Genomic DNA, 18,380 nt, shown 5'->3' on the forward strand with positions numbered 1-18,380 from the left:
CTTCCTGTGTATAACCCCGCCCACACCCCTGACTGGCAGTTTCCTGTGTATAGCCCCGCCCACATCCCGACTGGCTACTTTCTGGGTATAACCCCGCCCACACCCCTGACTGGCAGCTTCCTGTGTATAACCCCACCCACACCACTGACTGGCAGTTTCCTGTGTATAGCCCCGCCCACATCCCGACTGGCTTCCTGTATATAACCCCGCCCACACCCCTGACTGGCAGCTTCCTGTGTATAACCCCGCCCACACCCCTGACTGGCAGCTTCCTGTGTATAACCCCGCCCACACCCCTGACTGGCAGTTTCCTGTGTATAGCCCCGCCCACATCCCGACTGGCTACTTTCTGGGTATAACCCCGCCCACACCCCTGACTGGCAGCTTCCTGTGTATAACCCCGCCCACACCCCTGACTGGCAGTTTCCTGTGTATAGCCCCGCCCACATCCCGACTGGCTACTTCCTGTATATAACCCCGCCCACACAACTGACTGGCAGCTTCCTGTGTATAACCCCGCCCACACCCCTGACTGGCAGCTTCCTGTGTATAACCCCGCCCACACCCCTGACTGGCAGCTTCCTGTGTATAACCCCGCCCACACCCCTGACTGGCAGCTTCCTGTGTATAACCCCGCCCACACCCCTGACTGGCAGCTTCCTGTGTATAACCCCACCCACATCCTGACTGGCTACTTCCTGTGTTTAACCCTCACCCCCGACACAGATTAATTGAACTGCCTGGCACAGGAGATGTAGTCCCTAAGTGTTAATCTCCTGCTGATAAAATGCTAATTGTATTTAAACTACAACACACAGTCTAATAAGTGACACATCCCATGCTGCCACATTATGCTGGTATTCAAGGGATAGACCCACCACTAGAACCTGCATCTGCCACAAGAACTGGATTAGCAAACCTAATAGTGTGATCAAAATATCTATAAAATTGCAGCGAGTAAACACAAAGAATGAACAGATGCAAAAAAAACACAGGTGCAAAGGAATGTGTCTCTAAGGTGTCAATGGCAACAGATATCGAGTAGATAAGATTATCATAGATTGTTTTTGTGCATATACAATGCATTGTCTTAATGCTTCAGCTAAAACGCAGAGTCCTGTACTGTACAATTTTAAAGGTAAGTTTGTCAAAGTAGACAGCACTTTTCTCAGCTATCACTGCGGTCACTGGAGAAGGACATCATGGTCGGAAGAATAGAAGGAACAAGACGAAGAGCAGCAACCCAATAGTTTGATACTCTCAACATAACTGCGGAGAAGACCCAGGTGGACCTATCTAGACTTGCACAAGATCGATCTTCCTAGAGAGCGTTCATCCATCAGGCTGCGTGCCCACTATGCGTTTTTCAAGCGTTTTTGCGGTGGAATTTCCGCAGCGAAAACGCTTAAAAAACGCTTGGTAATACGTGCCCCATGGTCCCCAATGATAATCCGCATGTGCTGTGCATATGCTGCGGAAATTTCCGCTGCGGATTATCATTTCGGATAAAAACGCAGCATGTCCATTAATTTTGCGGACACGCAGCGTAATCGCCGCCATTGACTTGCATTGGACCGCGTGACATCCGCATCACTACATGTGAACATGCGGATATCACACGGTTCAATGTGCGGATGGTACCCAGGTCTGGAGAAGAGGAGACTCTCATCCAGACCCGGGTACCATAGAACCTGTAAAAAAAAAAAAAAAGAATTTAAAATAAAAAAATAAAGATTATACTTACCTTCCGATGTCCCCCCGGTGTTTTCGCTGCTGCGTCTGGTCTGCTGTATGGGTCGCGGTGTTGTGAAGGACCTGCCATGACGTCATTGAGTCATGTGACCTGACACATGACTCAATGACGTCACTGCAGGTCCTTCACACCACCGCGAGCCGCCCATGACACCGGAAGCGGCGGAGAAAACACCGGGAGGACATCAGAAGGTAAGTATAATCTTTATTTTTTACCATTCCTATTCTTTTTTTTAACTAACTTTGTCACACTACTATAAATCCATGCCGGTTGCATGGATTTATATAGTGTGACCAAGTTGTCAAGCACTTTCCAAGTGATGCTAAAATCGCTTGGAAAAGCGCTTGATAACCCGCATGCAGAAATGCATGCAAAAACGCTTGACAAAAGCTTCTACCTGGCGGGAAAAACGCATGTAAAATCCACATGAGTTTTTCCTGCCAGGGAGAAGCGGAAAAAATATGCAGCATTTCTGCATCGTGGGCACATAGCCTTAAGTGAACATGGCCCAAGATCGAGCTGAAGGCCATTAAAGAAAAACAAAACACCCCCCATTCCACAAACAGCGCATGATTAACTGCAACTCTATATACATTTGTGATGGTTTTTCAGTGAGTGCAGAGATTCTGAACAGTGACAGTAAAATAGCAAAAAACATGGGTGAATGATGCCCTATATGTGGCTTAATAGGTACCTACCATGCTGCTAGTTTCATTTAGTAAAATAGTCTTGACAAGTTTCCTTTAAAGAAAAATGCATCTTTGCCCTATCAGGTATCGCTCACTCTATTCTTGGCTATTTCACGGTCACTGTTCAGAATGTATGTGGGTGGATATATATTGTAGGGATTGACTCTGATAGTCATTAGGCCTTAGGTAGCATTCACAGTCCTTTCTCCTGGAGCAGACTTCATACACAGAATAGGCACGATCCCACCAGTTGTGGTATCCCCATCAGGCCGAGCTACAGCAACTTCCAGCGCCAACTCCGGGCACAGGTCATACTAAACAGGCTGCAGCTCTCAAAAAAAACAGATTGCTTAGTGCAGTCTCCATTCAGAGAGCGACCCCAGCATATCTCTCAGCTACAGCTCACATTTCGGCTGTTCACTCATCAGCAGCACACTCAACTCTGACACTCCTTCAGGAAACTGCCACTCCATGAAGCTACTTCCTGCTTCTTGGCAAAAGCCTACAGATGTATCTAATCAAGACCCTGCAGAGCTGGGATTTAACCCGGTCCCTCCCAGCTATGTAACAATATATATTTATCATCTATACATACACACACTTGGACAAAATAGTTGGTTACACACATACACTCATGCTACTGATAAGCGATTCACGGTTGGCCTCATCCCATGGCGAATTCCCCTATGATTATATATACACTGTTTACATCACCTTTGCCTCTGTTTCGTGCATTCTTATTCTTGGTTACTACGCTCTATTCCAGTGATTTCACTTTCATGTACAGTGACTATTTTTCTACCATATTTTATTTTGCACTTAGATTATGTGTTAATTGATTATATTAGTTGCCTAATTTTCTATGATCTGCAGATATACTGTATATCTTGTCACAATGAACACTTTTTTTCAGCTGTTTGATTTTTTGCAGTGGAGTAATACAGCATTTCTTTTAGTAAGTTTCTTTTATAAATGGCCCATTTTTATATGATTGAATACATAGTATAAGTTAGCGGACGCTGATATTCTATCTATTGCTGTCTCACTTCTGGTGATGCTATGTGACCCATTATTTAATATGGACTAATAGTCTATTTTGGTTATTTTCCACACTGGTTTATCAGTTGTCCCGATGTCTCTATAAGAGCTGTTGAGATATAACTCTCCTATTCTGCTGTGCGGAGCTTGGACACCAGCCTCCATCGATGCATCTGATACATCATGACTCTGGCTGCTCTCGTTCTCAGCCGGATTGTGCTGCAGTCACAGGGAGATTAAAATCAGTCAAGATAGACTTTAGGTATCTGAACTGCTGACATACATCATCTGTGCTGAGTGCTCTTCAGTAGCGGCCATCAGCAGCGCTGACAAGACGAGTTTCTGTAAAGTGTCTGATGAGAATAAAGCGGGGAGGGAGGGTAGGGGGGGGGGACGCGCCGCAATCTTACCTGCGTGATTTAAAAGGGTCTCAAGTTCTTCTTTAGCCACAACCATTCTGAGCTTGTCACTGCTGTCAATGACAAAAATAATAGCCTGGCCTTCTCTGCAACATGGAAAGACAGGAAACAAGATTTATTGTCAAGGAGAGAATTCATGGCAAGAACAGCTAGGGAACAAGCAGGTCTTACTTGTATCACTCCCATTGTCCGGCTTACCCCAAGGTATTATTATATTAGTGCATCTCCATTACTAGATTAATCTGTAGCCATTCCATCTGGACCCCTTATTGACCTCCAGTCTGACCACTTGTACCTATTCGAAGATATTAAGGGCACTGCCTACTTGCCAATGTTCTGGCTTTTGTCGTCTCTTATGTGGTTTGGTTTATTAAGCTTAAACAGATGTAAATTTAATAAACAAAAAAAAAAATAAGAAAAACGTATTTGCTGCTTTTTGGTACACAATTATTATAGGTTTAATAATGGTTACTACCAGAAACCATGGAAAACCGATTTTCAGAAGGAAAGAACTAAAATTGTACTTTCATAGTAGTTATCAATATGCCTTTTAATAAAATCCCTGCAAGGGCTTTTTCTTTGAAGGGGGCTGTAGATTAGAAAAACATTTGTTCACAATTGTGTGATTGCGTGTGGTATTGTAAACCAGCCCCATTCACTTCAATTGGAACTTAGCAGCAATACCAGGCACAGACCATGGACAGGTGTGGTGCCATTTTGGAAGGAGCAGTCATGCAGCCCCACATAAGGAAACTGCCACCACCATGTTTCACTGTAGGCACCATGCATTTTTTCTAAACTTATTTTTTTAAATGCAAGGTGCCTACAGTGACAAATCATGGTGGTTTAAGTGTCCTTATGTGGGACTGCTGAGTGCTGCTGGTGTCGGGGAGCTACATTTCATTGATGGTATCATGAGTTCAGAGATGCTCTGCTCTATATTAAAAGAGAAGATGCTACTATCACTCCATGCCCTTGATAGAGGAGCACTCATCCATCACAACAATCTTCCAAAATACACATCTTTCTGAAGAAGAACAGGGTGAAAGTGATTCAGTGGCCAAGTGTCTCCTGAACTGAACCCAGAAAACCACCTATGGGGAATTCAGCATCACTCTCCATCCAGACTCTAAAAGAGGTCCTTCTAAAAGAATGGAAAAAAGTAGATGCTGCAATATGTCAACAACTTGTTCATTCCATGCCAAGAAGACTTGGTGCTGTCCTTAAAAATCATGGCGGTCATAAAAAATACTAGATGTAGTAGTTTTTGATGAAGTGTGTATTCATTTTTCCATCAACTAATTTGAGTAAAGCTGAAAATTTTGTAATGAAAGTTATATTACTAACCTTACTTTCACATCATGGGTTAAAAAAAGGTTCTATTAAATTCAGTTGTCAAAATTTTGGAAATGGTTCTTGTGTTCAGTGAGATATTGATTAAAATCTTAAAAGGGGGTGTACTCATTTATCCTGAACAAAGTACATCAATAAGAAATGCAAAAAGTTATTGATCACAGGGGAATCCGGTCTCTGGGTCCACTACAAATCTAGAGTATAAATAAGTTGGATCGCTGTGTCCCTTCCACAGACGGTTTCCTCTGCGCTGGGTGTTCCCGGTCACCCACTACTCTATCAATGTGAGGAGGGTCAGCTACAGTCACCTACAAAAACAGGTGGCTAGAAGTGCTACAGGATCGGTAGGGTCCCAAAAAGTGGTCTGCAATATCAAAAAACTGACCGGCACTTCCAAACAGAAAAAGACAAGTGGGAACAAGTGTGAGCTAAGAGAGCCACTAGTGATATGCCACCAATTACTAAGATGGAAATGTCTCTTTAACACTGGTGGAAAGGGAAACTGTCAACAAGCTGCTATTGATTAAAGCGTTTGCTCTTGAAGACTGACAGTTACGGTGCCACCGGTGGCCTGAACTCTGCGCTCTCCAATGATGCGGACAAAAAAAAGGTCTCTGCAGCTGGGAAGATCCAGCGAAACATCCAGTTCAGCCTAAGAGCAGCGCCTGCAAGCAGCATACAGGACAACCGGCAAGTGCCTGCTTCTTGTCTAGGAAAGTGGCCACTCCCAGACTGCAGAGGTGGCCGGTAACCTAGGCAACGAGCTGTAAAACTAAGATGTGAACGGAACAGAGAGGATTTTTAATAAGAGGCAAATTGTGAAGCTGTTTGTTACTACAAGCTTTCTGCAATCTTAACCATTTACGAACATAAGACAAGCTCTTTAACCTCTTATTCTTATGAGTCAAATGGGTCCGTGCTAATCTTTCTAATCTTTAGGGGGTTGTATTTACTAAACTTCCAGCAAACAGAGGGCGCCCAGTAGACTGTTACTGTAATCTAAAGGAGCACTTACAGGGGCAGATTTCTGGCCATAAACCAGCGCTAATCCACTATATACAAGTCTGTCGGCCCTCGTTTGTTAACTGGATTGTTCTATCCCCATAGAGGAGATGGGCTGCTGACAGCAATGATTTTATGGCTTCATAAAAAATCCAAATTACCAGTTTTATTTATTCGGAGGCATGTTTACATGGGACTATGTGAACGCACCGTAAAGCATCACTCTGCTGTTTTTTTTTTTATTTCACTGCTATAATGGTATCACTAATGTCTGTTCCCTGCCCCTAGTATTATACTTACCTGTCGCCGTCTTCTCCTGTTCTCGGAGTCGCTCCGGACGGTCTTCTGCAGGTTCGCTCCAGTGATTGCTGGGCGATCTGAAGTCGCAACTCAGTGTAAGTCTATGAGAGCCAGAACGAAGCTGCCATTGACTTACCCTGAGAGCTTGTGACCGTTACCTCTGATTTCAGGTCAGGCAGTAGCTGTGGTCACAAAATGGAATAAACGAACCGTGGCGGCGCCGGGAAGAGCAGAAGATGTCAACTGTAAAGTATTTTATTAGGGGCAGGAACATGCATTAGTGATATCACTACATGGGTGAAATAAAGAAAAAAGAAGCAGATGAGCCAATTTTTTTCCATTTCTGCACCTTCACCTGGTTGTCTATCACACTGCACTTCTTTTGCACATGATGTACTGGCATCCGTGCAGTTCAGCTTCCTTTTTCTCCTCTTCAGCCTCGATCTTGACTCCTAGCTGTCATTCCTCTATGCCCTGCTAGGATTCATCAGCACAATATCACAGACAGATAGAACCAGCACCATTTGTGCCTCCTGTGGGGACAGTGTGATTATCCTGCTCTCTAGTAAGCTAATAAACGTGTATAATCAGGCGGCTGAACTGCGATCACCTGCATTAAAACAGGAGCTGTGTAGTCATCATCAGTAACTGTGATAACACTTTGCCACTAAAGTTCTCCACAGGAAGGGACAAAATCCATGTAATATCATCACTGAGAAAATTCTGGTGACCTTCTTCGAGAACATAAGCCATGTCATTTCCAGGGGGTCACCATGAGATCACATGACCCAACTGTGAAGTATACTATGAAAATAACTAAATAAGCTCATATAGGTAGAATCATATATATCGGTCTGCTAATTGCATGAGTCATTAAAAAAGAAAAATCACTGGAGTGCTACTATAAGTTTACCCTTCAGAATTCCTATAAAACCTTTACAGTAGTTACAGGTGCATCTCACTAAATTAGAATATCATCAAAAAGTTAATTTATTTCAGTTCTTCAATACAAAAAGTGAAACTCATATATTATATAGAGTCATTACAAACAGAGTGATCTATTTCAAGTGTTTATTTCTGTTAGTGCTGATAATTATGGCTTACAGCCAATGAAAACACAAAAGTCATTATCTCAGTAAATTAAAATAATTAACAAAAAACACCTGCAAAGGCTTCCTAAGCATTTAATAAGGTCCCTTAGTCTGTTTCAGTAGGCTCCACAATCATGGGGAAGACTGCTGACTTGACATATGTCCAGAAGGCAGTCATTGACACACTCCACGGGGTCCCAGAGTTCCAATTTTTGTTTGGAAATTAAGGTCTCGGAGTCTGGAGGAAGAGTGGAGAGGCCACAATCCAAACTGCTTGAGGTCTAGTGTGAAATTTCCGCAATCAGTGATGGTTTGGGGAGCCATGTCATCTGCTGGTGTAGGTCCACTGTGTTTTATCAAGACCAAAGTCAGCGCAGCCGTCTACCAGGAAATTTTAGAACACTTCATGCTTCCCTCTGCCGACAAGCTTTTTAGAGATGGAAATGTCATTCTCCAGCAGGACTTGGCCCCTGTCCACACTGCCAAAAGTACCAATACCTGGTTTACACACAACAGTATCACGGAGCTTGATTGGCCAGAAACCTCGCCTGACCATAACCCCATAGAGAATCTATTATAGAGAATCTATGGGGTATTGTCAAGAGGAAGATGAGAGACACCAGACCCAACAATGCAGACGAGCTGAAGGCTGCTATCAAAGCCACCTGGGCTTCCATAACAGCTCAGCAGTGCCACAGGCTGATCGCCTCCATGCCACGCCGCATTGATGCAGTAATTGATGCAAAAGGAGCCCGACCAAGTATTGAGTGCATTTACTGAACATACTTTTCAGTAGGCCAACATTTCAGATTTTAAAAACATTTTTCAAGCTGGTGTTATAAAGTATTCTAATTTACTGAGATAATGACTTTTGTGTCTTCATTGGCTGTAAGCCATAATCATCAACATTAACAGAAATAAACACGAAATAGATCACTCTGTTTGTAATGACTCTATATAATATATGAGTTTCACTTTTTGTATTGAAGAACTGAAATAAATTAACTTTTTCATGATATTCTAATTTAGTGAGATGCACCTGTATGTCAATGACTATTGCTGTGATGTTTTGGCTATCAATAAGCTTTTATCCAGCATTACAATGGCTTATTGGTAGCCAAAATGATCCATTTTGGAATAAAGCAGATTTTCTCGTAATCCCAGCTGTGTGCGGTCACAGATTCTGCACTGGACCTTCTTATGGATTGGTGATAAATGTCCATCGTGAGACAAGCCCCCTAAATACATCTGTAGCATCAGACCACCTCTATACCTTCCCACTAATATGCTAATAAATGGGCAGAGCTGGCAAATGCCTTCACAAAGGAACCAGACTGAGGTCTGTATGTTTTCCATAGTTTACTTTAACTATTGTTTCTTCCTGTGACATTTATGATTAAAGTCCAGTAAAGCAGAGGAAATATTTTAACCTTCAGATCCGTTACATCTGGGGAGACGTTTTTATGATTTTAGAGACAGTTCTTGTCACAGAAATACCGCGGTGGAGAAGCTCGGCCTTTTCAAGCCTTCGGTGATAGATGTGATAGATGTAAATCACTTTCGTACACTGGGATGTATTGGATTTTGACACTTATGTAGATAGTGATGGTGATGTGAGACATTCTAGCACTCGTCTGGGCATCGAAGGCTTCACAGCAGAAAGAAAAGAAAGTACAACTAGATCTGGACAAGACTGGACTGGTAATAAAAGCTTTCATGAAAATAATAAAAAGTAACACTGACTGAAGACTCTATAGAAGAATGGATTTTAGCTATAAATAATAAGAGAATGCTTTTTGGACTAGGATTAGAGTTTGTGTGGAGGACTCGCAGGAGCCGGTCTGGTGGCCAGGTCAGTCATCTGTGGCCATCAGTCGGAGATCCTGAGAGCTGCCTCCCGACTACCGCCATTCCGCGCCTCCTCCCGACTCCCGCCATTCCACGCCTCCTCCCGACGCCCGCCATTCCGCGGCCCCTCCCGACTCCCGCCATTCCGTGCCTCCTCCCGACGCCCGCCATTCCGCGCCTACTCTCGACGCCCGCCATTCCGCGCCTACTCTCGACGCCCGCCATTCCGCGGCCCCTCCCGACGCCCGCCATTCCGCGGCCCCTCCCGACGCCCGCCATTCCGCGGCCCCTCCCGACGCCAGCCATTCCGCGGCCCCTCCCGACGCCCGCCATTCCGCGGCCCCTCCCGACGCCCGCCATTCCGCGGCCCCTCCCGACGCCCGCCATTCCGCGGCTGCTCCCGACGCCCGCCATTCCGCGCCTCCTCCCGCCATTCCGCGCCTCCTCCCGCCATTCCGCGGCCGCTCCCGACGCCCGCCATTCCGCGGCCCCTCCCGACGCCCGCCATTCCGCGGCCCCTCCCAACGCCCGCCATTCCGCGCCTCCTCCCGACGCCCGCCATTCCGCGCCTCCTCCCGACGCCCGCCATTCCGCGCCTTCTCCTGATGCCTGCCATTCGCGGCTCCTCCCAACGCCCGCCACTCCGCGGCTCCTCCCAACCCATGACATCCGCGGCTCCTCCCGACTCCCGCCATTCCGCGCCTCCTCCCGACGCCCGCCATTCCGCGCCTCCTCCCGACGCCCGCCATTCTGCGCCCCCTCCCGACGCCCGCCATTCCGCGGCCCCTCCCGACGCCCGCCATTCCGCGGCTGCTCCCGACGCCCGCCATTCCGCGCCTCCTCCCGCCGCCCGCCATTCCGCGCCTTCTCCTGATGCCTGCCATTCGCAGCTCCTCCCAACGCCAGACATTCCGAGGCTCCTCCTAACGCCCGCCATTCCGCGGCTCCTCCCAACCGAACGCCTGCCATCCGCGGCTCCTCCCAACGCCTGCCATCCGCGGCTCCTCCCAACTCATGACATCCGCAGCTCCTCCCAACTCATGACATCCGCGGTTTTTCTTTTTATTAAATGTGTTCGGCCAATACAAGTAAAGCCATGGATGTCAGGTGTTATGAGGGGGTTCTCGGGTGTTTCATCTGATGGCCACAGATTATTGACCTAGCTACTGAACTGGGTCCAGTGAATCGATTTTTCACCAACTCTATGATGCATTTTTAAAGCACATAATCCCTAGTGTTTATTCCTTCATTGCTGAAAATGCAAAGAGCTAAGAAAAAAATCTCAGGGGAAGATAGCTTTATTTGGTTTATGTGCACACGACGGCTTTTTGAGGAAGATTCCGCCTGAAATCCGCCTGAAAAAGCGCCGCAAAGGCGCCCTATAAAATGAATATAATGTACAGTAATATCGTTTTGACATTGCTGTGCATGTTACCCTCAAGCGGTTAAAAGAAGTGGCATGCTTTGGGGAAATTCCTGCTCTCTATACTTAAAGGGAATCTGTCACCAGGTTTTTTTCTACCACATCTGAGAACAGTTTAATGTAGGAACAGAGCCCCTGATTCCAGTGATGTGTCACTTACTGGGCTACTTGCTGTCATTTTGCTAAAATCCCGGTTTTGTCTGCTTCACATCTAGCAGTTCTTTGACTGCTGAGCTCTGTATAATCCCGCCCACACCACTGATTGGCAGCTTTCTCTACACATGGGCAGAAAGCTGCCAATCAGTGATGGGGGCAGGGATATACAGAGCTCTTGAATATAGACGACTATATGGCAGCAGGTTTACTAGTCCTCTAGTGGTAAAATCACTGTTTTATCAGCAGGAGATTATCAAAATTACAGAAAGAAGCCCAGTAAATTACACATTGCTGGAATCAGTGTCTCTGTTTCTACATTATGCTGTCAGATTAAGGCTGTGTGCCCACGATGCGTTTTTGGCGCAGATTTGCAGCGCAGAAACGCATTGCATACCTTATCCCATGACTTCCTATGACATTCTGCAAGTTCTGTGCACATGGTCAGGATTTTTTTGCGCGGATTTTACTCGCAGAAATAATCCTGACATGACCAATTCTTGTGTGTTTCAGCATGCAGATTTGCCTATACAATGAATTGGAAAAAACGCATCAAAAACGCATGCGGTTTTCTGCCAAGAAGATGCAGAAATGCTCAGGAAAATTTCAGCTTCATTTCTGCATTGTGGGCACTAAGCCTAAATGGCAAAAACCTGGTGGCAGATTCCCTTTAACAGTCTAGAGTAAGATACACCAGTGAAGTTGCCTCAGGAAAACGACTGCCAGTGTTCTCCTAAAGCGGCTTAGCATGGGAAAAAAAGGCATCTAAGGCTATGTGCCCAAGAAGCAGAAAATTTCTGCAGCGTTTCTGCATCTCCCTTGCCAGAAAAAAAGCATGCAGATTGTACATGCGTTTTTCCTGCAGAATACATGCGGATTCACATGCGTTAACGCATGCGTTTCCGCATGTGGACTGAAAAGCACTTTCCAGGCGATTTTAGCATCACTTGGAAAGTGCTTGACAACTAGGTCACACTATATTAATCCATGCAACCACCATGGATTTATATAGTGTGACCGTAAAAATAAAAAAATAAACCTATACTTACCTCTGATGCCCCGCAGCGTGTGCTGTCGCGCTCGTCCTGGCTTCTTCCTAGTTGCCGGGCTCTCGCGAGACAGCCTGCGGTCACATGACCGCGACGTCATCTCAGGTCCTGGAAGATAAGCGCTGCCGGAAAGCAAAGAGAAGCCGCCGGACAGGTGAATATAAACTTTATTTATTATTTTATTCTTTTTTTCACAGGTACAATGGTACCCAGGTCTGGATGAGAGTCTTCTCTCCTCCAGAACTGGGTACCATCTGCACATTGAAACGCATAAAATCCGCGTGTACAAATGTACAGACACGGATTCTATGCGTCTCAATGCAAGTCAATGGCGGCGATTACGCTGCACTTCCGCAAAATTAATGAACATGCTGCAGATTTATGAGCGTTGCAGAAACGCTGCGGAAAAATCCGCAGCATGTGCATTGACATTGCGGAATGCCATTGGGGACCATGGGGTGCGGATTCCAATGCGTTTTTGTTGCGTTTCCGCTGCGGAAATTCCGCAGTGGAAACGTATGAAAAACGCATTGTGGGCACGCAGCCTAAAAGATTCTGTGTGCACATAGCCTAAGGCTATGTGCCCACGATGCAGAAATGAAGCAGAAAATTTCTGCAGCATTTCTGCATCTCCCTGGCAGAAAAAAACGCATGCAGATTGTGCATGCGTTTTTCCTGCAGAATACATGCGGATCCACATGCGGGTTCACATGCGTTTCCGCATGCAGATTGACAAGCGCTTTCCAGGCGATAGCATCACTTGGAAAGTGCTTGACAACTAGGTCACACTGTATAAATCCATGCAAACAGCATGGATTTATACAGTGTGACCGTAAAAATTAAAACAAATAAAGCTATACTCACCCCCGAGGCCCCGGCGTGGCTGCAGCGCTGCTTCCTGGCTGGTTCCCGGCTGCCAGCATATCACGAGACAGAGCGGTGAAGGGCCTGCGGTCACATGACTGTGACGTCACCGCAGGTCCTCAAGCGATGCCGGCATTCAGAGAGAAGCCGCCGGACAGGTGAATATAACTATTTGTTATTTTATTCTTTTTTTACAGGTACAATGGTACCCAGGTCTGGATGAGAGTCTCCTCTCCTCCAGAACTGGGTACCATCCGCACATAGAGACGCATAGAAGCCGCTTGTACAAATGTACAGTCGCGGTTTCTATGCGTCTCAATGCAAGTCAATGGTGGGAGTTCCGCTGCGCTTCCGCAAAATTAAATGACATGCTGCGGATTTTTGTACGCAGCATAAACGCTGCGGAGAAATCCGCAGCATGTGCATAGAACATGCGGAATCCCCTTGGGGACCATGGGGGGCGGATTACCTAGCGTTTCACAAGCGTTTATGCTGCGGAATTTCCACAGCATAAACGCTTGAAAAACGCTACGTGGGCACCCAGCCTAAGGCACATTTATTTCCTAGCTTGCACTACCTGTATTATGTGTTTGAGGCTATGTGCCCACGATGCAGAAATGATGCATATTTTTTCCGCTTCTCCCTGGCAGTAAAAACGCATGTGGATTTACATGTGTTTTTCCTGCCACGTAAAAGCGTTTGTCAAGCGGTCTTCACATGCATTTCCGCATGCGGGTTATCAAGCGCTTTTCCAAGCGATTTTAGCATCACTTGGAAAGTGCTTGACAACTTGGTCACACTATATAAATCCATGCAACCGGTCTCCTGTACGGCTCACGATGGTCTAAAAGGACCTTCCATGACGTAATTTAGTCATGTGACAGGTCAAGCGACCGCCGATGTCAGCGGTCGCGTGACCTGTCACATGACTAAATTACGTCATGGAAGGTCCTTTTAGACCATCGCGAGCCGCCCAACATACCGGACGCATCACTGAGGAGACTGGGGGCCATCGGAAGGTAAGTATAATCTTTATTTTAAATTCTTTTTTTTTAACACGTACCATGGTACCCGGGTCTGGATGAGAGTCTCCTCTTCTCCAGACTCGCGTACCATCCGCACAATGAATCGCTTAATATCTGCATGTATACATGTAGTCATGCAGATATTAAGCGATTTAATGCAAGTCAATGGCGGCAATTAAGCTGCATGTCCACAAAATTAATGGACATGCTGCATATTTTTCCGCAATGATAATCCGCAGCGGAAATTTCTGCGCATGTTCACAGCACATGCAGATTATCATTGGGGACCATGGGGCACGTATTACCAAGCGGTTTTTTAAGCGTTTTCGCTGCAGAAATTCCACGGCAAAACCGCTTGAAAAACGCACAGTGGGCACGCAGCCTCATACACGCCTTTCTAATATACTTGGCAAGTGGTTTTCTGCATTACTGGGGAATGATTACAGCACCACTTTATAATGAGCGGTGACCGTAATCGCTCCCTGCACCATCCTGATTACTGTGAGCGAGCGGCTGCAGGGAGAACATAAACTTAATTTTCTCCTTGGAACCATAACTCCAGCAAACCAGCTGCACAGGGTATAAACACTCCTTACCTGCAGATTACCCCCTATATCTGTAGGTAAATAGCGTTTCTTCATGTGAGAGGTTCCCTTTCAGACCATCACCCCCACAATGGCAACTTACAATGTATACATTATTTTTATTTTCAAAGCAATGCTAAAGATCACTTACTTGTAATAGTGTTCCCAGAGATTCCTGTACCGCCCTTGTCCAGACATGTCAAAAACTGTGAATGACAAGCTAGAGAAAAAGATAGCAGAGAGTTAGTATAACATATACGGTATATTATAGCATAGTATTCACTGGTCATCAGTATGACACTACATCCATGGTCATACGCACAGTATATAACATTACAGCATTATACATTATTGTCATCCCACAACCAGCTCACTGATTTATGTTATCAGCTGGAAGAGCCGGGCATGGGGGGGCCGACACCTGCACTGCGGCTCATTCCCTGCGGTGACATGTATATAGTTACATGGGAGGTCGTAAATACTTGCATGCATGTATAATATACAAACCAGACCACCGATTGCTGTACATCATGAACGTGCTGCAGGGGAACATCAGCAGCCCATCAATGTACAGGAGTGGGAAGGGTCTGCTACGTGTGGGGATTTCCTTTTGCACATGTGTGATTGTTGCTCTCTGATCACCTGCATTATTAAACTTGAACATACATACATACAGACATACAGACATACAGTACAGACCAAAAGTTTGGACACACCTTCTCATTTAAAGATTTTTCTGTATTTTCATGACTATGAAAATTGTACATTCACACTGAAGGCATCAAAACTATGAATTAACACATGTGGAATTATATACTTAACAAAAAAGTGTGAAACAACTGAAAATATGTCTTATATTCTAGGTTCTTCAAAGTAGCCACTTTTTGCTTTGATGACTGCTTTGCACACTCTTGGCATTCTCTTGATGAGCTTCAAGAGGTAGTCACCGGAAATGGTTTTCACTTCACAGGTGTGCCCTGTCAGGTTTAATAAGTGGGATTTCTTGCCTTATAAATGGGGTTGGGACCATCAGTTGTGTTGTGCAGAAGTCAGGTGGATACACAGCTGATAGTCCTACTGAATAGACTGTTAGAATTTGTATTATGGCAAGAAAAAAGCAGCTAAGTAAAGAAAAACGAGTGGCCATCATTACTTTAAGAAATGAAGGTCAGTCAGTCCAAAAAATTGGGAAAACTTTGAAAGTGTCCCCAAGTGCTGTTGCAAAAACCATCAAGCGCTACAAAGAAACTGGCTCACATGAGGACAGCCCCAGGAAAGGAAGACCAAGAGTCACCTCTGCTTCTGAGGATAAGTTTATCCGAGTCACCAGCCTCAGAAATCGCAGGTTACCAGCAGCTCACATTAGAGACCAGGTCAATGCCACAGAGTTCTAGCAGCAGACACATCTCTACAACAACTGTTAAGAGGAGACTTTGTGCAGCAGGCCTTCATGGTAAAATAGCTGCTAGGAAACTACTGCTAAGTACAGGCAACAAGCAGAAGAGGCTTGTTTGGGCTAAAGAACACAAGGAATGGACATTAGGCCAGTGGAAATCTGTGCTTTGGTCTGATCTTTGGTTCCAACCACCGTGTTCCCACCTGGTTCCCACCGTGAAGCATGGAGGAGGAGGTGTGATGGTGTGGGGGTGCTTTGCTGGTGACACTGTTGGGGATTTATTCAAAATTGAAGGCATACTGAACCAGCATGGCTACCACAGCATCTTGCAGCGGCATGCTATTCCATCCGGTTTGCGTTTAGTTGGACCCTCATTTATTTTTCAACAGGACAATGACCCCAAACACACCTCCAGGCTGTGTAAGGGCTATTTGACCAAGAGGGAGAGTGATGGGGTGCTACGCCATATGACCTGGCCTCCACAGTCACCAGACCTGAACCCAATCGAGATGGTTTGGGGTGAGCTGGACCTCAGAGTGAAGGCAAAAGGGCCAACAAGTGCTAAGCATCTCTAGGAACTCCTTCAAGATTGTTGGAAGACCATTTCCGGTGACTACCTCTTGAAGCTCATCAAGAGAATGCCAAGAGTGTGCAAAGCAGTCATCAAAGCAAAAGGTGGCTACTTTGAAGAACCTAGAATATAAGACATATTTTCAGTTGTTTCACACTTGTTGTTAAGTGTATAATTCCACATGTGTTAATTCATAGTTTTGATGCCTTCAGTGTGAATGTACAATTTTCATAGTCATGAAAATACAGAAAAATCTTAAAAATGAGAAGGTGTGTCCAAACTTTTGGTCTGTACTGTACATACATACACATATATAGAAAAAGAAATAAAAGGTGGAGCACTAGCAATATAGCAAAATTACTTGAAAATGGGTGCAAAGCCTGACAGGTAACACCAAAAGCCTTGAATAAATCCAAAAAAGAATGAAGGCAGCACTCCAGAGGATCATATATATGGTGCTTTTACTGAGTCAAAATAAAAGAACTCTTTAGTCATTGGATTGTACACTGAAAAGTTATTTTTGGATAGATAGATAGATAGATAGATACACAGTTATGTTCAAAAGTTTACATACCCCGGCAGAACTTTTCCTTTCTTGGCCTTGTTTCAGAGAATATGAATGATAACAAAAAAAACCTTTTCTCCACTCATGGTTATTGGTTGGGTGAAGCCATTTATAACTACTGTGTTTTCTCTTTTTAAATCTTAATGACAACCAAAAACATCCAAATGACCCTGATCAAAAGTTCACATACCCCAGTTCTTAATACCGTGTATTGCCCCCTCTAACATCAATGACAGCTTGGAGTCTTTTGTGGTAGACAAGGCCAAGTCGACCTGTCATTGGCTACAGCAGAACAAAGTGAAGGTTCTGGAGTGGCCATCTCAGTCTCCTGACCTCAATATCATTGAGCCACTCTGGGGAGATCTCAAGCGCGCAGTTCATGCTAGACAGCCCAGGAATTTACTGGAACTGGAGGCTTTTTGCCAAGAAGAATGGGCAGCTTTACCATCTGAGAAAATAAAGAACCTCATCCACAACTACCACAAAAGACTTCAAGCTGTCATTGATGTTAGAGGGGGCAATACACGGTATTAAGAACTGGGGTATGTGAACTTTTGATCAGGGTCATTTGGATGTTTTTGGTTGTCATTAACATTTAAAAAGAGGAAACACAGTAGTTTGACAATAAATGGCTTCACCCAACCAATAACCATGAGTGGAGAAAAGTTTTTTTTTGTTACATAGTTTAGTTTATACATAGTTTATAAGGCCGTAAAAAGACAAGCGTCCATCCAGTTCAGCCTATTCCATCCAGTTCAGCCTATTATCATTCATATTCTCTGAAACAAGACCAAGAAAGGAAAAATTCTGCCGGGGTATGTAAACTTTTGAGCACAACTGTATATATTTTAAATAGAACTCAATGTACCCATAACTTTTCAGTGTACAATCCAACTGAAGGTTATTTCCAGTAACCCATTTGGCAACCGAGCCTCCAGTGGTCTTTCCTGCAGAGGCTTCCTGTAGTTACTGGGCACAAGGACCACCCACTGTCCCACCTGCACCTCCCGTTGTTACTGTTACACATTTGGGGGCAGACACGTCTACTGGAGCGTGAACTATTCGTTACGACCGTTGTGGAAACGCTGTGGAGTTTCTGCGCGTCGCACTTATCACTGCACAGAATGCAACTCGCATTGAAATCTACAGGAAGAATTAAAGGGATTTTTAGGGCAGGAGCTAAAATTTCTGCTATATGAACACTGAAGGCAAGAATCAATTCATTCTATTTTTTTTCTCCTCTCTAGACTCATTAAT

At 45.1% G+C, this 18,380-nt stretch overlaps 1 protein-coding gene across 2 annotated transcripts in view; it reads right to left on the bottom strand.

Moving 5' to 3' along the window:
* ARL6 (ARF like GTPase 6) overlaps positions 1-18,380 on the bottom strand; it is a 65,069-nt gene that overhangs the window by 33,697 nt on the left and 12,992 nt on the right. For both annotated transcript variants that reach the window (XM_073670801.1, XM_073670800.1), the window contains 2 exons: positions 14,743-14,811; positions 3,891-3,985 (listed from right to left, as the gene is read on the bottom strand). In XM_073670801.1, the coding sequence (XP_073526902.1) occupies positions 3,891-3,985; positions 14,743-14,811 (164 nt within the window). The remainder of the gene's footprint in view (positions 1-3,890; positions 3,986-14,742; positions 14,812-18,380) is intronic.

This window comes from Phyllobates terribilis, unplaced genomic scaffold (genome assembly GCF_046119375.1).
Source record: "Phyllobates terribilis strain yellow unplaced genomic scaffold, ASM4611937v1 Scaffold_2__4_contigs__length_985480577, whole genome shotgun sequence".
NCBI classification, from domain to species: domain Eukaryota; kingdom Metazoa; phylum Chordata; class Amphibia; order Anura; family Dendrobatidae; genus Phyllobates; species Phyllobates terribilis.